This window comes from Macaca thibetana, chromosome 7, assembly GCF_024542745.1.
Source record: "Macaca thibetana thibetana isolate TM-01 chromosome 7, ASM2454274v1, whole genome shotgun sequence".
NCBI classification, from domain to species: Eukaryota; Metazoa; Chordata; class Mammalia; order Primates; family Cercopithecidae; genus Macaca; species Macaca thibetana.
The window spans coordinates 37,984,706-38,006,209 of NC_065584.1; the positions used below are offsets into that span (position 1 = coordinate 37,984,706).

General features: G+C 44.3%; 2 protein-coding genes across 12 annotated transcripts in view; one reads left to right on the forward strand and one right to left on the reverse strand.

Annotated features, from left to right (window-relative positions):
* ERH (ERH mRNA splicing and mitosis factor) overlaps nt 1-21,504 on the forward strand; it is an 892,055-nt gene that overhangs the window by 605,335 nt on the left and 265,216 nt on the right. The gene's annotated exons all lie outside the window — the stretch shown is intronic.
* The window catches only part of SUSD6 (sushi domain containing 6), a 104,498-nt gene that overhangs the window by 51,378 nt on the left and 31,616 nt on the right, over nt 1-21,504 (reverse strand). Inside the window, exons 1-2 of one of the 2 annotated variants that reach the window (XM_050797395.1) lie at nt 6,295-6,431; nt 5,869-6,069 (exon numbers count right to left, since the gene is read on the reverse strand). In XM_050797395.1, the coding sequence (XP_050653352.1) occupies nt 5,869-5,989 (121 nt within the window). In that variant the 5' untranslated portion in view covers nt 5,990-6,069; nt 6,295-6,431. Of the gene's footprint in view, nt 1-5,868; nt 6,070-6,294; nt 6,432-21,504 lie in introns of those variants that run through there. The other variant, XM_050797394.1, reaches the window with a different exon arrangement.

Sequence of the window (21,504 nt, forward strand, 5' to 3'; positions counted from 1 at the left end):
ATGTATTGTCAATGTTCTAAACATGGCACAACAATTAGTGTGCAGAGGGTAATTTATCAACGCCTTTTCGTGACACTAGGGCTCAACAAGAACTATAATGACCCATCCAGCCTCCCACCACAATCCCTAAGTTTTTTTATAGTCACAGGTAATTACACCATGGAGAGATTACATCACTTTCATCAACAGGGTTTGCAGCTGACAGGAAGATGCTTTGCGGATGTTTTGGGAACTGTTTGCTATGGTCCCTATTGTTCCTTTCCAAGAATAGAACCACCTTGGCAAACCTTGTGCCTAAACTGGAACCAAACAACCAAGAGCCACAGTAGATGAGAACAGAAACAACCACAGAGGGCCGGGTGCAGTGTCTCACGCTTGTAATCCCAGCACTTTGGGAGGCCGAGGCAGGCAGATCACGAGGTCAGGAGATTGAGACCATTCTGGCTAATATGGTGAAACCCCATCTCCACTGAAAAATACAAAAAAATTAGCTGGGTGTAGTGGTGGGCGCCTGTGGTCTCAGCTACTCGGGAGGCTGAGGCAGGAGGATGATGTGAGCCCAGGAGGCGGAGCTTGCAGTGAGCCAAGATCGCGCCACTTCACTCCAGCCCGGGTGACGGAGTCAAAAAGAAACAACCACAGAGGGAAACATGGTAACCCACAGATGACTACTGTATCCTTTTTATCCATCAGGAGAAAACATGGTCTCTTTCTTCCTCCATCAGAATAATTTTCTGGAGGCTGATCTGAGCACTTCAATCAGGAAACACAAAAAACAGGTCTCAGTGAAGCCTGTCACTCAGCACAGGTAGTGAGGCTCCCAGAAAAGACCATGGGCAAGAGTCAGACATACTGAGCACAAATCCCAGTCAGCCTCACCACTTAAAATCATCAGTCTCTGAACAAGTTATTGAACCTCTCTCTGGCTCAGTTTCTCTTTTATTAAATGATTGCACATCTGCCTGGAATGATAACGGAGCCTGACACATAAATGATGCTCTATACACATTAGTTTCCCATTTGTCTTCTCCTCTCAACTCAGTGTACATTATCTCTAACTCCAGGGTCCTTCCGAGATGAGGTGAGCCAGGGCCACCTGCCAACATCTCTCTGCTACAGGCCAAAGTCAAGTCATCTCCCAGAGAACCTAGTTCTCAACATTTTCCATTTTCAATGAAAACTAACTGCCTGGCTTTCTGTCATGTAGAAATGCAGATGGCTGTTTTCCTTACTATTCTAAAATTGTTTTAGGTGATGGTGTGATGTTTAACATGGCCTAACATGTCATGGCAACATTTTAAGGGGGAAAAAAATCAGAAACAAGTAAAATACTGACTTTGTTTAGTAAATAAGCTCAGGAAAGAAAGAGAATGCAAACAAAAACTTTTTATGAGTCAGCAAGCCAGTTGGATTGAGATCAAGCTATGCAAATATGAGCTTTCTGAAGGCAGTGGGGATTCCTGAAGTAAATTAATCCCTCCTCACTGGTCAAATTTGATAACTGCTCCAAAAATCTCTTATCCCCAACTCAAACAGTACTTTGCACCTTAAGTTTTGTGTTTCAATGACAGCAAAGAATATCATCTGCATAAAAAGTCTACTGTACCTCGTGACTCAACAGTAGGTCACATACCAATTTTGTTGTTGTTATTTGGGAATTACATCACACACTTCATTTTATATGCCAAGAGCCTTCCAATCATTTTTATTAGTCTACACAACATCAACTTAACATTCTTAAGGATTATTGTTTCTGTTTTGCAAAAGACACAAAGAGGTCATGTGATTTGCCTCAGGTCATACAGCAAGTTTCTTAAGACTACAGGTAAAATGAAAGACTTGGAGACCTGAGAAAGGCTGCTACAGAGAAGAGATCTTAATTCTACCTAGCTCAAGAAAGGCAAATTGGGTAGCATGTGCATAGATTTTATTTTTAATTCCGGTCTATCCACTGCATGGTGTGACTAGGTGGGAAGAATAAGATATGCTTCCTTTTGCCATTCTTAAAAAGGAAACTTTTCAATAATTCTCCCCATTTAAAGGAATGGCCAAGGGAAAACTGGACCCAATGCCTGTCTAACACCTTTTCTGCTATAACTGCAAATCTCGAGCTGTGGATGAGAGAAACCAGTATAGAAACTGAACTTTAAACATGGTGTAATTTTACTCCAGAACTCTGAAGTACCTCTTCATACATGATTCTTCCTACCTTAGATTGTGATCAAAACTGTAATACTTGATGAGATGATATAGATTATGATAACTGTGGTATCTACAACCAGAGATGATGCAGACAAATTGTTTCCAGAGGATGCCCACTTACCTATGTCTAGTGGGATTCTCAGAGTTGTGAATGTGCATGTACACACGCATATAGCCAGGGTCTACTACAGCCCACTGGATAGCAAGGCTGTATATTTTACAAGCACCCATTTAAAAACGTCTCTGAGGTGGGTGTTCAGGAGCAGCTATAAGCACAGGTAAGAAATGCAAGAAGGAGGCCAGGCACAGTGGTTCATACCTATAATCCCAGCACTTTGGAAGGTAGAGGGGAGAGGATCACTTCAGCCCAGGAGTTTGAGATCAGCCCGGGCAACATAAAAAAACATTTTTTTTATTAGCTGGGCATGGTGGTGCATGCCTATGGTCCCAGCTACTCAGGAGGCTGAGGTGGAAGGACTGCTTGAGTCTGGGAGATCAAGGCTGCAGTGAGCTATGATTGTATCACTGCACTCCAGCCTGGCAAAAGAGTAAGACCTCATCTCTAAAATAAATAAAGAAAAAGAAAAAAGAAACACAAGAAGAGGAAAAGAGGCTTTTCCTGAACTAAACTGTGTTTCCTCGGCTTCAGAGTATCTGAGATCCTGGTTTCTGGACAAGCCTGCTTGGCATGCTGCTTATGGCAGGCACAGCCATACAGGTGTGCTTTGGGTTTCAGGCCTAGAAAGGGTACCTCCTCCCCTAGAAGCCGCTCCAAAGAAAGGGAAAAACATTGGTAGCAACTTGGTACACTGGATCTAAGCAAAGGTGAACCCCTGTCCCCTGCCAGTACACATGTTTTATGGGAGGCAGAAAAGACTTGGAGGTTGGGGTGGCAGGGAGGGAGCATTCTTTGCAGGTGGGGGAGGGGAAAGAAAACAACAGAGCCAACTTTCCCATCCTGGTCTGAGCCCACACTACAAACAGACACATTTTTCCACAGTGGAAAATAATAATCCCTTTATCTAGCCAGTATGGAACCTGATAATTGATTTCGGACCTTGAGTGGGAAGTTGGGAAGGTGTGGGTAGTTGGAAAATGAGGTGGGGAATGGGAGGGATGCAGCCAACAAAAGGGAGGGTAGGGGTAAGTAGGATAGCTTAATGACACTCAAGAGGCTTCAGACACTTAAGGCAGACGTTCTGCCACTAATACCATATGCCAGGGCAGTTTCCTTAGAGGAGCCTTGGAAGAAGCAGGTCATGGTGGTACGCCAGGCACCAGGTTAGGTCTTGGCCTTACCATTAGCTGTGAGACTCTGGGCAGCAAGTGCACAGTTCTCTGAAGCCCAAGCTGGTTCTGACTAGTACTTCCTTTCTTCCTGCTCTGACAGTCATTCCATTCATGTGCATACTTACCGAGCACCATTTGTTCTGGGCTGGGGGAGAACCTCTTTTACAAAGACCCAAATATTCTAAAGCCCCAACATTTTAGGCTTTTCAGGCCACATGGTCTTTGTCACAACTACTCAACTCTGCCACTGTAGCATAAAAGCAGCCATAGACAATACATACATGAATGAGCACTGCTGTGTTCCAATAAAACTTTATAGACATTGAAATTTAAGTTTCATATACATTTTTACAAGTCATGAAATATCTGATTTTTCCAACCATTTAAAAATATAAACAGTTAACTGCAAGGCTCTACAAAAGCAGACGGTAGGTAGGATTTGGCCTGTGGGCCAGTATGCCAACTTCTGCTCTGAAGACACACTGGTGAATAAAAGAGTCACCACACTCTGCGGTTCTGCAACTAGCACTTCTAGAGGCTTCCTCTGGTTTTGGGGTGACCCTATGAAAGGAGGCTGTGCTTCCTTTTGTTGCACATTGGTGCAGCCTGGTCTTCTCTTCCTTTGAAACCTCATATAACCTTGATGGCCACATTGTGGGGTCCCAATCATTATGGCCCCCCGGGTTGTGCCAGGAGTTCCTCATAACTAGGGAGAAAAGATTTGGGTTAAGTGTCAGAATGGGGTGGAAGGAAAGGCAAATCTACATGTTGGTAGCAGAGAAGGCTACAATGGAACAAAAAAATCTGTAATTGTTTCTTCCAACAATTCACGGAAAAAAAAAAAAAAGATTAGCTGAGACGGTGCCATTATCTGTTTATGCTGGGTAAGTGGGTGGTGGGAGCTGATAGAGAATGAAAGAAGTAGCACTAAACTGTGGAGGCTCTACAGCCACAATATACCACTCCCCTACTGTCCCTATCAAAGTCCCCTTCCATGATCTAGTTCTGAGATCCCTCTCCAGGAAGCACTGGCCAAGGAAACCGCCACGTATGTGCTTCTAATAAAGTCCAGTAGGAACACCAGTACTGGTGAGTTCAATGATGATTCTGGAGCTCACAGACACAGAAGTAGGTTGTAGCACACCACCCAGAGGCCTACTGTACACACCCAAATACAGCCTTTCTAAAAGAACATTTTGTCTAGAAGACCACACAAAGACTGCCTAGAAGGGTCTCTGGAGCACTGTTGAAGGCAACAAGGGCTGTACAAACACAAAAAGGTTCAATGGGCCGAGCACGTGGCTCACGCCTGTAATTCCAACACTTTGGGAGGCCAAGGTGGGTACGGGTGGGTCACCTGAGATCAGGAATTCAAGACCAGCCTGGCCAACATGGTGAAACACCATCTTTACTAAATAATAAAAATATTAGCTGGGTGTGGTGGCACGCGCCTGTAGTCCCAGCTACTCGGGAGGCTGGGGCAGGAGAACCGCTGGAAGCCAGGAGGCAGAGGTTGCAATGAGCCAAGATCGTGCCACTGTACTCCAGCCTGGGCGACAGGGTGAGACTCTGTCTCAAAACAAACAAACAAACAGGCTCAATGGTGCATTTCTAGCCCCTGCTAGGGCCCGTCCAGCTCACCAGCTTCAATCGCAAAGTCCTTAGAATCATGAAAGCATTTACTGAGGGACAAGGAAGTGACTTTAAATGTTATTCCAGGTAGACCCATTCATGGGACAGAGGGAAAAACTGAGCCCCAGGATGGTTAATTAGCTTGCCCAAGATCACAACATTTGTAGTGTCAGTGACCGGGTCTTATTTCACTAAATTGTAATACTTCAACTAATTCTGAGAAAAAGCACAGAATGACGAACAAACAAAAGAGAGCTAACAACCATTACATACTTATTACCTCAATCTTCACATCCACCCAATGAGGTAGGTACTATTATTATCCCATTCTGCAGCTGAGGAAACAGAGGCTTGCAGCAGTAAAATAACTTGTTCAGAGTCACAGGGCAAGCAAGTAGTGAGAATGAGCGCTGAACACAGGCAGTCTGATTCCAAAGTCTGCCCCCTTAACCCGCATATCATGCTCTGAACCCTACACCTTTGTCCTCCCGATGATGATTATGGCTGGGGGGAAGGGGTGACAAGGTTACCACCAGCAGGCTGCCACACATCCCTCCTCCAGCTGACTCATTAGGCCCCAGAAGGACTGGCTCCCTGCTATATTTACCACAGCACAAAAGCCCTCCACCCTCTGCTCTCTCTGAAACTGCCTGCCAGGAGGAGAGTCCCCTGTCCTAGTCTTCGAGAGAAACAATAGTATTAAATATTTTCCCACCCACACACAGAAGGCAGGTCAGGACTTACCGGAAGCAAGTCCGTCTCCAAGCAGGGTGCAAAGGATCACCAGTGGAAGGAACACTCCATGTCCCACGGAGGCCACGGCAAACACTGAGGTGCTCTTTGGTGCTATCCTGCCATGGCACATCTTTTATCCGTCCAAGTTTTTTTAAAAGGAAAAAATTTAAAATCCAGAAGAATCCTAAAGTCCGCCGGGAGCCGATTCACCTGTAACAAACAAACAAGGACATAGATAAACTGAAAACTTCAGCCATAAGTTAGTCAAAAGCAGCCACTTTGGTAAGGAAGTCATAATCACACACAAAGTTGAGAGAATTCTAGCAACTGAATCCCTGCTGCCAGGAGAGGCAAGTACAGAAGTGGCTTTTCAACTCCTCCCTGGGGAAACAAGGCCTGCAGCGTGCAGAAGCCAGGAGGTGAGCTCTGTCTCACCTGGATATCGGTCAGGCACAGCAGGGCTTTCAGAAACTGCCCAGTTCTGCCCCACCGCCTGCCTGGAGGCTCCAGCAGAGAGGCGGCTATTGACACAGAGCTGCTACACCCAAGTCAGGCTTTGCCTTTGCCACTTGGATTCAGAACAAGTTCAACTAACCAAAAGGAAAAAAAGAGAGAGAGAACACGTGTCGTAAAGAGAGAATACACCGCCTAGAGAAGGAATGCAGCAGTGGGAGCTGAGGGCCCCAGCCTGCTGGCTAAACTGCCAAAGGCTGATGAGCCGGAGGATCTGACTCGACAGCCATGAATCTCAAAAATTGACTAATTAATCAAGGCTCACCCAACACACCTGTGACCACATTCTGTTGGCTGTCCCTGAAAAAGATGGGGCGGAGGGGAGGCATGGAGAATGGGCTGTAATTGCTAAATAGTCCTACCACCTACCCACTCTAGTTCAGACAAAGACTTCAAAAAAGTAGGAACCAGTGGGGGGGGGGAGGGGAGGGAGGGAGAGGGGGAGGGGGAGGGAGAGAGAGAGAGAGAGAGAGAGAGAGAGAGAGAGAATGTGTGTGTGTATCAGAGGTCAAGACTTTAAAGACTATTTTCTATAAGCCTTTAGGGAGGCAACTGGGTTGACAATACATATACATTATAATACATTATGATGTGGGCCTATTATATTTCAGTTAACTTATTTAATTTCATTTGCCAATTATTTTAGTTTATAACAGGTATTCCATATAATATTACACCTCCTTTTTTAAAGTTACACACACACACACCCTTCTCCATTAATAAGGCTTTATATGCACAGATTAGGGAGTCTGCCATCTATAACCCTAATAAAGGATGCCCCGGGACTCTGCCAGGAATACTACCCAGATCTGATTTTGGTTTTTTTTTTTTGAGACAGAGTCCTGCTCTGTTGCCCAGGCTAGAGTGCAATGGCATGATCTTGGCTCACTGCAACTTTCACCCCCCGGGTTCAAGTGATTCTCCTACCTCAGCCTCCCAAGTAGCTGGGATTACAGCTGCCCACCATCACACCCAACTAATTTTTGTATCTTTAGTAGAGATGGGGTTTCCCTATGTTGGCCAGACTGGTCTCAAACTCCTGACCTTAAGTGATCCACCATCTCGGCCTCCCAAAGTGCTGGGATTACAGGCGTGAACCACTGTACCTGGTACGAGATCTCATTTTAATCTGTGCCTGAAGCGTGACTCAGGCCTACTCTCCCCTCCTAAAGAAGGTAACTGAAAACAGCAATGTAAGTTGTCTCTGTCCAAAACAAGACTGAGAGTTGTCAAAGGTTCAGGAACAGAGCTGGCCACTGATCCTCACCCATTTCCCTCTAATAACTGTGACTATAGCAGTCTTCTGTCCCCAGCTTTCACCCAGACTCCAGTTTGAGCCTTTAAAACTGTAGAACAGGGATGGTTCATGTAGAGGTCTGGGGTGGAGTCTGTGAGTGACCACCAAACAGTACACAAAACTGTGTGTGGAATGTGTGCCCATTTATGTGGCTAAGAACAGTAAAGTCAGAATGCCTGGATTCAAATCTGTTTCCTTATTATGACCTTGTGGTCAAGTTGTATAACCTCTCTTAGCCTTAGTTTCCTCATCTGTAAAATGGGGATAGTAACCATACTAACTTCGTAGGGTTGATGTAAGAATTAGGATAGACAAAGTGGCTGGCAAAGTGCTTGGTACTTTGTAAGTCCTCAGTAAACACTGGCTGCTGCTGCTGTTTTAATCATTAATAAGACCTGCACAGCAGGGGCCTTAGAGTTCCTCAAGTTTCACCATCTCATTTGATAGAAGCCAAATCAAGGTCCAAAGGAGTTAAGGGATATGCACAGAGGCCTCAGCTGGTCACTGACAGAGTTGGCAATGGGCCCTTTGGTATTGCTGTTTTAGGTGCAGCCACACCAGGTAACCCTACTGGGCAGTTGTCATCCCCTCGAGGCAATAACCAGTGGATCATCAAGAATGACACCTGCATGTGCCACATCACAGCACGTGCATAAAAAACATTTAAGCAGTGAATAAATGAGGCCACATAAGGTAATGCTTAGGTGTTCTGTGCATAAGTGGTGGTAGTCAGGAAAGACTATCTAGAGGAGATGATGCTAAGCTGAGTCCTAAAGGACGTGAGAGGGAGGGAGGGAGGGAAGAATGGAGGAAGAGGGAGGGAGGGACGAATGGAGGGAGAGAGAGAGAGGGATGGAGGGAGGGGGGAGGGAGGGAAGGAGGGAGGGAGGGAGGGAGGGAGGGAGGGAGGAGGAAGGAAGGGAGGAAGGAAGGAAGGAAGGAAGGAAGGAAGGAAGGAAGGAAGGAAGGAAGGAGAAAACAAAGAAGGAAAAGAAAAAAAAGGAAGCACCAAATACAAGTGGATGAGAGTACTATGGGAGCACATTACTACTGGCAGAGGCTGGAGGCAGGGGCTAAGCAGAGGGGTTTAAACTTTACCCTTACAAGGATTCTAAACAGGGAAATTAAAAGACGAAACTCATTTAGGAAGGTCACACTGGCAGGGATTTTAAAGAATTTTGGTGGGGAGCGAGGGGGCAGGCAGGGGAAGAGCAGTGGGGCTGGCCAAATGGTAAAGAATCTTAAATTTAGTTTTTTGGTGTGTTTTTTGGTTTGTTTTTTTTAAGAGACAGGGTGTTGCTCTGTCATCCAGGCTGGAATGCAGTGTTGTGAGCACAGCTCACTTGAACTCCTGGGCTCAAAAATCCTTCTGCTTCAGCACCCCAAGTAGCTGGGTCTACCGGAGTATGCCACCACACCTACCTTTTTTTTTTTTTTTTTTTTTTTTTTTTAAGAGAGAGGGTGACTCACTATGTTGCCCAGCTGGTCTCAAACTTCTGGCCTCAAGCGATACTCCTAACTCAGCCTCCCAAAGGGCTGAAACTAGAGGGATGAGCCATTCCGCCTGGCTAGCATTTTATAATCAATATAGAACCCTTCGGAGAGCAACTTGTGAATATCTATTCCAAAAAAATGCACCTATACTCTGACCTATCAGTTCTAGAATGTGTCCTAAGAAATCACATGTGCAATGACATATATGAAAGATATTCACATATTGTTTGTAAGGGCAAAAGACTGAAGCAACCTAAAAGTTCGTGAAAGGGGAGTACTTAAATAAGTTATAGTACACCCAAAATAATGGAATACCGTGCGGTGGTTTAAAAAGAACAGAGCGCTTCAACCTGTGCTAATATGGAATGACTTCTAAAATTAGTATGTGAAAAAAATAACTTGTGTACATGCATGTATTCTTAAAAGACACCCCCCACCCCTACAAGCACTGAAAAACTCACCTGGAATTAAGCATAGGAAATTGGTAACTGCTGGGCACAGTGGCTCACACCTGTAATCCCAGCACTTTGGGAGGCTGAGGCAGGTGGATCACAAGGTCACGAGTTCAAAACCAGCCTGGCCAAAATGGTGAAACCCTGTCTCTACTAAATATACAAAAATTAGCCAGGTGTGGTGGTGGGCACCTATAATCCCAGCTATTCGGGAGGCTGAGGCAGGAGAATTGCTTGAATCTGGGAGGCGGAGGTTGCAGTGAGCCAGTATTGTGCCACTGCACTCCAGCCTGGGCAACAGAGTGAGACTCTGTCTCAAGAAAAAAAAAAAAGAAATTGGTAGCTAGTGATTGCCTTCAGGGAGGGGAACTGAGCGGTTAACGGTGAAGGAGAAAAACATTTTTCACTGCATATATTCCCTTTTACTATCTTGAGTGTTGTACTTTGTACATGTATTATCTATTCAAAAACTAAATATAAAGTTAATGTAGCAAGGCCTTCCTATAGACCACCTGTCTCCTCTCTCAACAAACTGCCATTAAAACAAATCTCAAAAACCTAATTGTTCCCTCTCCCAGGAATACAGTCATTTTAGGGGCTCAGCACAAGGGTCATCTAGAGGAATTCTTTCCTGACACTTCACACCACACCCACCTCCAACGCAGAAATGACCCCTTCTTACTTTGCTGTGACTGTACCTTTAACAGGTTATTATATTTATCTGTTTATCTGTCTCATCACACCAGGCTGAGAGTTCCTTGAAGGCAGGGACAGTGAATTACTCAACTCGGAACCTTCAATATCCAGCACAAGGCCAGGAATCTGACAGGCAGGTAGCAAAGGTTTGCCAAAATCGTGAATACTGTGGGAAGGAGCCAGTATGGAACTGGAGAAGACAAGATGTACATGTATGAGTTCCTGATCGGTTTTAGGTTTTTTGTTTGGTTTTGGTTTTGTTTTGCAGGAACAGCTGGCTCCTCCCTTACTGCTTAAGCAGCTACCTGAGTCAGGGAACAAATTCCACCACGAAGCCTAAGACGGGACAGGTGCAGAACAGATGGGGTGATGGAAATGGGGGCTTTGCAAAGAAAAGATAAATGGAAAGTAGTCAGTGGGGTGTTTACACGTAAGGCTAGGTCAAGGGTTACTGCTTCAGAAATAAAACAGAAGAAAGCTAACCCCTAAATCTCCAAAGTATTACCCAGAATGGGAGAACCCAGCTACTGTGGAGAAAAGGCCACACTATAAATCTAATCATTTTAAGAAATGATCTGCCTTGAATATAGAATTTAAAAAAACAAGACCTGTTCTTGGATGGTGGCTTTAGTACACCAAGCAAAAAGAAAAACGTTTCACTAGGTATTCATTATCTCTAGAGAAATACTGAGACTAAAACTTTGTTTAAACAAAAACAATCCATTTCACTTCAGTATTCCTTTGGCATGTTAGTGACTACTTCTCCTAATTAAAAAAAATTACCACTGAAGGGAACCTAGAACTAAGCATCAAGGTCAAAACCAGTACTCGGCCATCCTCAAAAGGAAGATCACATCTGAACTTAGAGGTGAGACAGAGGAGAGGGCCTGCAATGACTCAGTCCCACCTCTGCCACCAGGCAGGGGGCTGGTCATGAAGGCTCTCTGCCTTCTGTTTCCACATCTGAAAAAGGCTCTAAGGCCACATAATTCTTCACTGCTTCTACCCTTCTCTTGCTGTAATCCATCTCTTACCCCAGTAGCCAGCTTTCCTCTTCAAAACACAGGTGAGGAGAGTCACCCTTCTGATTTTATTTCTTGGGAACTAGTGCTGCTGCCCCAAGGGCTGGTGGTAACAGGAGGCCTCAGCTAGACTGTCAGCCCCAAAAGGGCAGCCTCTCCCACCTCTGTAAACTCAGAACATCAACAGCTGGGTGACTGTGCCCTGCTGAATGTGATATTGTGGACACACACTTCCTGTCCGTAAGTTCCTCCAATGAGGAAGAACACTGCCCTCAAGCCACAGCTCTGACCTTGAGGAAGTCACTTACTTCATCTCTGCCCATTTCCTCATTTGTAAAATGGGGCTGTTACTTGCTTTGACTATCTCCCTAGACTCTATTGAGGCTCAAAAGGAACAAAATATGAGGAAATGCTCTGTAAACTAGAAACACCTGGGGCTTATGTTTACTGTCTTAGCCAGAAGCCAAGACAGCAGAGGGCTGAGAAATGATGACACGCATGGTGGGTTTCTGGTGTTAAGGGCCTGCAACACAAGCCCAAAGTTCACATGGTTTACTTGCTTGTTGTTGCCACAGATGCTTCCAGGTTAACCCAAGAGCCTGCTAATAAGATTAAAAGTGCCCTGGAGTCACCTTCAAAAATGGCTCCGGCCTTGGGAGGCAGCGTCAGCAGCAGCTGGGGCCAGCCAGTAAACAGCCAGGGCCCGCTGTTCCCAAGGCAGCCAAGGTCCAGATCTCCTCAGTCCACGTGTCTGACTACCCTGGGGCCCACCCCTCCCAAGAATGCTATAGTCTTGCTGAAGGTGCAAAGTCATCTTACACTATTGAACTCTTCTCCTGAAGGCAAGAGGGGTCTGATTCAGTCAAGCGTGGCTCCCAGGTGCTGCGTGGGTAAAGTCAGACTCCGTTTACATGTTACTTATTTATTTATTTATTTATTTATTTATTTATTTATTTATTTATTGAGACAGAGTCTCGCTCTGTTGCCCAGGCTGGAGTGCAGCAGGAGTGGCACAATCTTGGGTCAGTGCAGCCTTCACCTCCTGGGTTCAAGTGATTCTCCTGCCTCAGCTTCCTGAGTAGCTGGGACTACAAGTGCACACCACCACGACTGGCTAATTTTTGTATTTTTAGTAGAGACAAGGTTTTGGCATGTTGGTCAGGCCGGTCTCAAACTCCTGACCTCAAGTGATCTGCCTGCCTCAGCCTCTACATGTAATTTTTAGAACAAATTGTTTCCTAAACCATGGCTCCTCTGTCCATTAGTTAAAAGAGGGAACTGGGATGACAAAACCAACATAAATCCTTTTCTTGCCTCAGACTAATCTAGACAGGGGATAACAGTAGTAGTGGTAAGAGCCCAGAACAAGAGTTTATTCCTTTAATTAACCATGTTCACCAACCTTGATCCTGCTACATGAAGAGAAAGGACAAAGAACGGTTCCAGAAACATGAACAGAATTTAACCAGCTAATTACATTTCAGGTTGTAATGATAAGAAGTCCTAACACTTTGAAGTCCAAAGTTCCCCAGAGGGGTGTGATAAGTAAGAGAAATGACTAATACAGCCAAAGCTGCCCAGGCCCTTCCTTAACCTCTCTTTCTTCCCTGCAACATCTCCCCTCTGTACCCCTACTCACCCTGAAATGGCCAGGCTACAGCATCAAAAGATATCTAAACACTTATTGGAACTTAATGCCTCCTACCCCCCAAAATTCAGTTATTTATAGATGCCTTCTGTCTTCTCCCACTGTGGATCAATGGATTCTTCCAGTCCTACTAACTTGTGTATCTTCCCCTTTCCTTTGTGCCACTAACACTTGAGTGCTTTGACAGCCACAAATTCTACTGGACTCTGACATCCTTTCAGGCCAGAATATTAACTTATCCATTTCCTTTAATCTCCAGCTCCTACTTAAAAAGGCAAACATCAAACTCCTGTTAAAATCACACCCCCTCCAAATCACAAGCATTACCCTCAGCTTTCCTCTTAAGCCACTCAGAGGTTTTTCTGAATTGCTTTGATATTCCCTGTGCCCTTGTCTTTCACCCCCAGAATTGCTCACCACATCATCTGGGCAACACGCTTTCCCCAGCTTCAGACAACAGGAACGCCAGTCGACACACTATCACCCCACCTAAGTTTTCTTTTTAACAAGTCTCTAACACCTCTCTTCTAGCACCTAACAGCAGGATGGCTGCAGCAGGGACCTGATCACAGGACAGGAGAGACAGCCTAGGTCCCAGCCACTGAAAAGTGGTTTGGCCTCGGGCAAGTCAGTGAGTCTTCCTGTCTCAGGGGTGAACCTGGATGATCCCCAAAGGACCTTTCAGTTTTAAGAAAACTGGAATGTCTTCTAGGGCATAGGAGGGGCCCAAAAGTATTTCCTCTAAAAAGTAAGTCAACACAGGCTCTGACTGGAAGGAAGCAACATTAACTTTATCCTCATTGTTCTGACTGACAGCACATTCCCCTACATCTCCAAGACAGATCCCTAGCATCGATCTTCCTCTGCATTGCAGCAAACCCAGGACAGTCCACTTTCCCTTTAGGGTTTAATCAATCCATCAGCACATTCGTATGGACTATCCGTACACAGTGTTCCTAAAATGCTTTCTAAAAATAACACACGTCTTAACAACACAACAACAAAACCCAGCCTCTGCACACACTGCAGAGCTACAGGGGCCCAGGGAGAAAGGGAGAAAAGATGTAAGAGAGAAAGGCAAGAGAGAACAAGTAAGACCAGACAGAAAAAAGGGGGAGAGGAGGCAAAATGCCTATAAGCAGGAACCAAGCCTGTCATAAGTTCCTGACCTGAAGGTAGGAAACCCTTTCTTCAGTCCCAGCTTCAACATGACTGATGGGCCAACCTCAGACAAGCACTTGGCTTCCATGCCTCTGTTTTCTCATCAGTAAAATGAAACAGTTGAACCACGTATCTCTCAGGGAGGCCAGTATCATGGAAAAATTTTGGCAGATATTATCAGTTGGGTGGCTAGGGCAAGTTATTTTCAGTTGCCATTTGTAAACTGGATAAACGATACCCACTTCATTGGGTTGTTGTGCAGTGAAATTAAGACAAACGTGAGACACGTAGGATGATGCATAAACAGTGGGTGCTCAAATTCATGCTGGCTAAGCCCCTTCCTGTTCTAACAGGCTGTGACTGACCCCCACTAGACAACCAAAGGGCACCGTTTCAGCTGGTTTGGAAACACTGCCTGAGACTAGGCTCAAAACACAATGTTAGTTTAGACAAGAGAACAGCCAGCAGGTTAAACAAGTGAGCCTCCCACATTCTTTCCCATCAAATTCTTAAAAATTCTTTAAAGCACTTAGCACTACCTCCCCTCCAAATTAAACAGCTATTGTTTGTGACTATCCTGAAATATTAGTTTCTGGGAGACTTAGGGAATATACACATACACACACTCATTACCTCATTAAATAGGTGGTATTAGCCCCATTTTACAGATAAATGGAATCCAAGGGGCCTGGAAGTCTTTCCTCCTCCTGCTTCCCTAATAGGGCTCCCTGCTCTTTCGTTTTCCAAATAAAAGGGCAAGCTTAGTTCCTATCTTAGTTTTGGAAGAATTTCTCAGTTCAGCCCAAAGGTATGGAAGGCTCTTCCAAACCCTCAGCATCCCTGCCTGGACCAGGAATAGGACAGTCAATCATATCCCTCCCCAAAGGCCACTCACAGTTATTTAACTTTTGTATGCTGCATTTCCACAGGTAATAAACTCCTGCAGAGACCACCAATTCTCTGCCCCCAAAGTGCTCAACAATACTTCTCGAGTGAATGAGAAAAAAAGATAAACTCACAAGATATAATTTGTATAGAAACATACAAAATGGCAAAATAGCAGCATGTATAATAAAACAAGAGGGAAAAGATTATATAAATCCTGAAATTTTGGCCAGGTAGCAAAACAGATGCTTGGCAGAGGCAACTGTAACTGGTTCCTAGACCCTAGAGATATATCTCATGTGTCATCACATCTCTCTGCTTGGTTCCCATCAGGGCTGAGTGGAACAGACTTCAATACCCAGTTGGCAAATAAAGTCCGGGAAGCCGATTTGCTAAAGCTGACTTCTTAGGGCTCTGTGTTTCCAATGACTATACTGCAATTCAGCTAATATTTACTGGCTGTCTTCTGTGCAAGGCTTGGGTGATCATAGAGATGAATTGGGGCACAGTTCTTACTCTCAAGGAATTCACAACTTACGTGAGAGGAATTATGTTTATCTATATAACACTGTCAAATTGTTACTAGGGCCCAAAGAAGGTTTTTTAAAAAGTGCTCTGAGAACACAGAGGACACAGGAACAAAGACTTCTGATGCGAGTAGGGAGAAGTGAAAGAGAAAGCTTTGAGTTGGACCTTGAACCCATGCACACATTTAGAGCTCCCAGGACAGTGTTTTGCATGCACAGTGATACTTACAAAGAAAGATAAATAAATGGAAGAACAATTCACCAAAAGTGTGGCAGAGAGAGGAGGGAAAAAAACTGTTAATTTTGTCTGTCTAGAATCACTGAATGCTGCTGTCTGGTAACAAAAAATGTCTGTCTGTCAATATACCTTCACTCAAGGAATGTTTAGGAGATAAATTTTGGTATTCTGAGTACTTATAGCTATTCAGGAAACACCTCCTCCAGGTCAAAAATAGCAAACCCTAGAGAACTGGCTGATGCAGTTATGTTTACTTTTCACCATCTCTGTGGATCGTTTTGCAAAGGCCCCAGAGTGGGATGGTATAAACAGGTCTGTGTCACTTCCTGGTTCTCAGGCCTTCTGCTACATTCCCAGTCAGTCTGGGAAAGCTGCCTATTTAAAAATAAACTTTAAAAACTCACCAAAAACCCCAACTCTAAATCACCCTTCCCTCTATTTCATTCAATTTCACTGAAATCAAAAGGATAGTGAGAATAAGACAAAAATGACCACAGAAAGTGAGTTCTCAGGTCAAAACAAAAAACAGGTGCTCAACTGAGCTCAAGGTCAAGAGACTTGCGTTCCACTTGTATTTCTCCTTTAACTGGAAAACTTGATCTTGAACAAGGAGGATGCTCCATCTCTCTGCATGATAGCTACTTCAGCATTCTCTTTACCTTAATGTAGTTATCCAACCTTTCAGGACCTCTATTTCCTTTCTATAAAATGGTACTAGTAATTCCTATCTCACAGGGATATTTTAAGTATTATACGGGGAAATGTATATAAAGTACATAGCATAGTGCCTGTGACTTAGTAAGTCATCAAAAATGGTAGTTACTATTATATTAATCACCATCTATCATTATTATTGTCATCATCATCTGAAAATGCAGGGCTAGACTAGACCATCTCTACTTGAAGAGTTTCTCTGGTTCTAAATCCTGATTATCCTGATTCTTTATTTTTTTTTTTCCTGAGATGTTCTGTTGCCCAGGCTGGGGTGCAGTGGCGCAATCTCAGTTCACAGCAACCTCTGCCTCTCGGGTTCAAGTGACTCTCATGCCTCAGCCACCTGATTAGCTAGAATTACAGGTGTGCGCCACCAAGCCCAAATAATTTTTGTATTTTCAGGAGAGACAGGGTTTCACCATGTTGGCCAGGCTGGTCTCAAACTTCTGGCCTCATGAGATCTGCCTGCCTCAGCCTTCCAAAGTGCTGGGATTACAGGTGTGAGTCACAGTAGCCAGCCCAAATCCTGATTCTTTAAGTCACTTTCTCCTTTTTTCCTTTTTTTTTCCCCCAGGGGGCTGGACAACAAGAAAAGGGAGATAAACTTGGCAAAATGGTTAAATACACATCATCAGCCTTTATGTTAGAAATACTAGGATACAATTAGGAAATCCATTAGTGAGTGAAATGGGGCATATTACTCCCCCCCAGCAGAAGAGCCTTGCCTATTTCTTGCATTAAATCCACAGCATTGTGGCAAGTTCACCAACAATACACTCTCTGTACTCCCATGAGCACCATGGACAACCCCACCCCCACTCCACCGGCCAGCACAATTTGACTTCACCCACCTCACCTTTAACTGCATAAACAAATTTCTCAGCAGTTCCTTAGAGAGTGGCCAATCCACCCCTTTCTAATAATGACTAATCCTTCCAACAAAGTATTTATCTTTAAAAAGAGTCTTCCTGATATAATTTCAATGTGGCCAAAAATCAAATGACCTTCCCAAAAGTTAGTGTAACCAGGAGCATTCAGCTTCACCAAGGCCAAGGTATGTAATTGTAATTAAATTTCGATGAAATAAACAAACATTTTCATCCATCCATCCATCCATTCATTCAGTGCCTGTGATGTGCCAAATGCTATCGAAGATATCAAAAACTAATAGGATGGGGTGAGCGAGAACAATAAAGGATGATGCCTGAGGCTGGGCGCAGTGGCTCATGCCAGTAATCCCAGCACTTGTGGATCACGAGGTCAGGAATTCAAGACCAGCCTGGCTAACACAGTGAAACTCCACTGCTAATAAAAATACAAAAAAATTAGCCAGACATGGTGGCGGGCACCTGTAGTCCCAGCTACTCGAGAGGCTGAGGCAGGAGAATGGTGTGAACTTGGGAGGCGGAGTTTGCGGTGAGCCAAGATCGTACCACTGCACTCCAGCCTGGGTGACAGAGCGAGACTCCACCTCACAAAAAAAAAAAAAAAGATGATGCCTAAGTTTTTGGCTTATGCATAAATGGTAGAAGCTACCACAGGAGAAAAAGAATACAGGTAAATAAGCAGGTTTTGTCAGGGAACATAATGAATTTCATTCAGATTATTCTTTAATATATTGAGCTGGGGGTACCTGAGGGATAACTGGTAGAAAGGTCTAGCAGGCAAATTGGAAATGAATGTGAAACCCTACAGAGCACTCTGAGCTTCGGATGTAGCCCTGGAGTGATCAACCTGTAAGTGACGGTTGAAACCATGCAAAATAGATGAGCTTACCTAGGAAAGAGGGCAGGTTGAGAAGAAAGTCAAGGACAGAATCCTAGGGAGAACGCTAACTTATAATGCGCATACTGAGGAAGGAAAGCCTATGAAAGATACTCCAAAAGGTACATGGAAACCAGGGACATGTGCAACAGATGTCAAGAGAGGGACAGAGAGACTCAAGGAAAACATGAGAAGTGCCAGATGCAACAAAGGCCCAGAAAGACGAAGACTGAAAAAGGCCCACTGGATCTGGCCACTAGGAGATCACTGGTGACCTAATTAAGAACAGTTTTATCGAAGTGGTGAAGGCAGATTATATCAAATTTAACATGAATTAAAAGTGGGAGGCTGGGCACAGTGGCTCACGCTTGTAATCCCAGAACTTTGGGAGGCCAATGCGGGCAGATCACCTGAGGTCAGGAGCTCCAGACCAGCCTGGCCAACACATTTTTAGTCTCTACTAAAAATACAAATATTAGCTGGGCGTGGTGGTCCGCACTTGTAGTCCCAGCTACTCAGGAGGCTGAGGCAGGAAAATCGCTTGAAGCAGGGAGGCAGAGGTTGCAGTGAGCTGAGATCACGCCATTGCACTCCAGCCAGGGCAACAGAGCGAGATGCTGTCTCAAAAAAAGCAGTGAGAAAGTGGACACAATAAGGGCAAAACTATTTGGGGAAGGAGGTGAAAAAGAAGGGAGAAGAAAGACTGGATGATAACTAGAGAGGGTTTGTGTCTTATAAGGTATACCTTCTCAGTTAACCCAATGATCGGAGTTAAGGCTTCCTAAACGGTACAGATAGCTCAGAGACACCCTCCACCCCTTCCATGGAAAGTCTCTCTGAACTAACACTTCCATACTCTATGTTTAGCAAAAGTTACGTAGAAGTTGGGCAGACAGCTTAAAGAGTTTCCTGCTTCCTTAGTTGTTCATCAACAACAAAGTCTCTCTACCCCACCATCCCCTCCCCTGAAATTGCTACCTCTTCCATAGGATTAATGAATGGAAAAAAATAGCCTAGTGGCAGGGCCAAAGAGGTGACCTTCCCTAATACATCTGAGGCCTTAAGTTTCTCCATACATATGGTCCCAGTTTTTGCCATTTCCCTCCTTTCTACTCAGAAAGTAACCTGAGTTTCTTCCCTGAGTTTCAGGTTTAGGATTCCAGGGACAAGTCTTCACCTCCATCTAATGAAGCTTAGCAGCCCCAATGAGGTGCACACTCAAGCCAAACAAGATCCTGTTTTCTGGCTCCAAATGTTCTCCATCTTGTGTAACTTCCAGGAAGCCTCCTAATTTATAACCAAATCATGATTCCTCCCGTCCTCTTCATCATAAATTACCCAAACTTCCTGTAAGCTGTCAAGGTTAGACTGTGAGGTACAAACAAAAATGAGAAGTAGGAACTTGCCCACTCTTCCTTCTCTTTGATTAGCCCCATGCCCCTGCCGCCACCTATACCCACCCTTACATCACCTTCTAATTGTACAAAGTCCCTCTGCCAAGGCCTATATATTCTAGTTCTAGTCCTAGTCATACTTCCAGTTCCTTGCATGTGGGGCCCTAAGTCAGGAATCAAGAAGGAATTTGCTTAAACTAATTCACATAAAGGAGAGTCCTTCAAATGTCCAAATAGAGATTCCAAAAGTAATCACAAATTAGTCAAAGTTCAAGCAAAGGCACCAAACAAATAACTTTATAAAATCCAGGCAAATCAGATGAGAACACATCCTGAGAAAATTTTTTTTTTTTTTTTTGAGACGGAGTCTCACTCTGTCGCAAGGATGGAGTGCAGTGGCATAATCTCGGCTCACAGCAAGCTCCATCTCCCTGCTTCAAGCAATTCTCCTGCCTCAGCCTCCCGAGTAGCTGGGACTATAGGCCCCCATGCCCAGCTAATTTTTGTATTTTTAGTAAAGACAGGGTTTCACCATGCTGGCCACGATGGTCTCGATCTCTTGACCTCGTGATCCACCCACCTCAGCCTACCAAAGTGCTGGGATTACAGGTGTGAGCCACTGCGCCCGGACATAATTAATTAATTAATTAATTCAGGCAACATTCTGGAATATGGTAAAAGGGATTATGACAAACACAGAGAAGATGAAGAAGAAACATCACAAATTAATGAGGGAATTTGATATTTCCCTCCAGACAGGGTTTCTGAACTCATTCCTAACACACTTCTTTCTTAAGGAACTCAGTGACTATTCAACACATACATTGGGCACCTACAGGTACAAGATTCCTTGAGACGTACAAAGACGGGAAGGAAGCATACGCCCTTAAGAGTTTACAGTCTACTGTATATTGTGTATATATATGACACAAACACAAATAATTACAACATGAGGTACAAAGTGAAAAGTCAAGGGAGATATACAGCCAACGTGTCAAAGATAAAACAGGAAGATAAGCTGGAGTCCAGAAGAGGGAAGTGACAGAGAAAATTATAGGGTCAATCAATGTAGTCTAGTGAATAGTACATAGTCTCTGGAGTCGCACAAAATGGAATTCAAATCCTGACTCTGCCTCTAGCTTCTCACAGGGCCTAGGTATGCTGCTTTACTGTTGTGAGCCTCTGTTTGTCACATATAAAATTGAGGTAATAGACCTATACTTCATGGAATTACAGGGTCAATGAGTCACACATTTTTGAAATTGAATATAGTATCTGGCACAGAATAAGGCCAGGTAAAATGGAGGTGACCACCCACACACAGAGACTTAATGCTCTCTTTCCTCCCCGCACAGGGCTGTCTGGGTCTGACTCATGAATAGGCAGACAGCCAAGCACCTGCTGTTTGCTCACCAATTGTGACTAGTTAGTTCAGTTGTTTGCCCAGGTTTAATGGGACTATGATCAGGAGGTACAGGAAGAAGACTCAAAGTGTATCTATGTCACGTGCATGTCTAGTTGCACAGAATCTTCTGCTAGAAGGTGCAGCATTAGAATACAGGTAAAGTTACAGATTATACCACATTCAGCAAGATACTGGCCATGTCATTCTTTTGGACATAGCAGGTGCTAAATGTTTGGCAACTTGACATGATGTGAATCTAACTGAATTACCATAAGATTTGTCTAAATGATCCATGTTTCAATAAGTGAACACAGAAGGAAAATGACATCCAAGGCTAACACCTGATTGGAGGGACAGCCGAGGAATATCTACCTCTAGTCATGATGGAATAATGGGGACGCAATTTATTCTCCTTCCCTAAACAACTGAAAAACC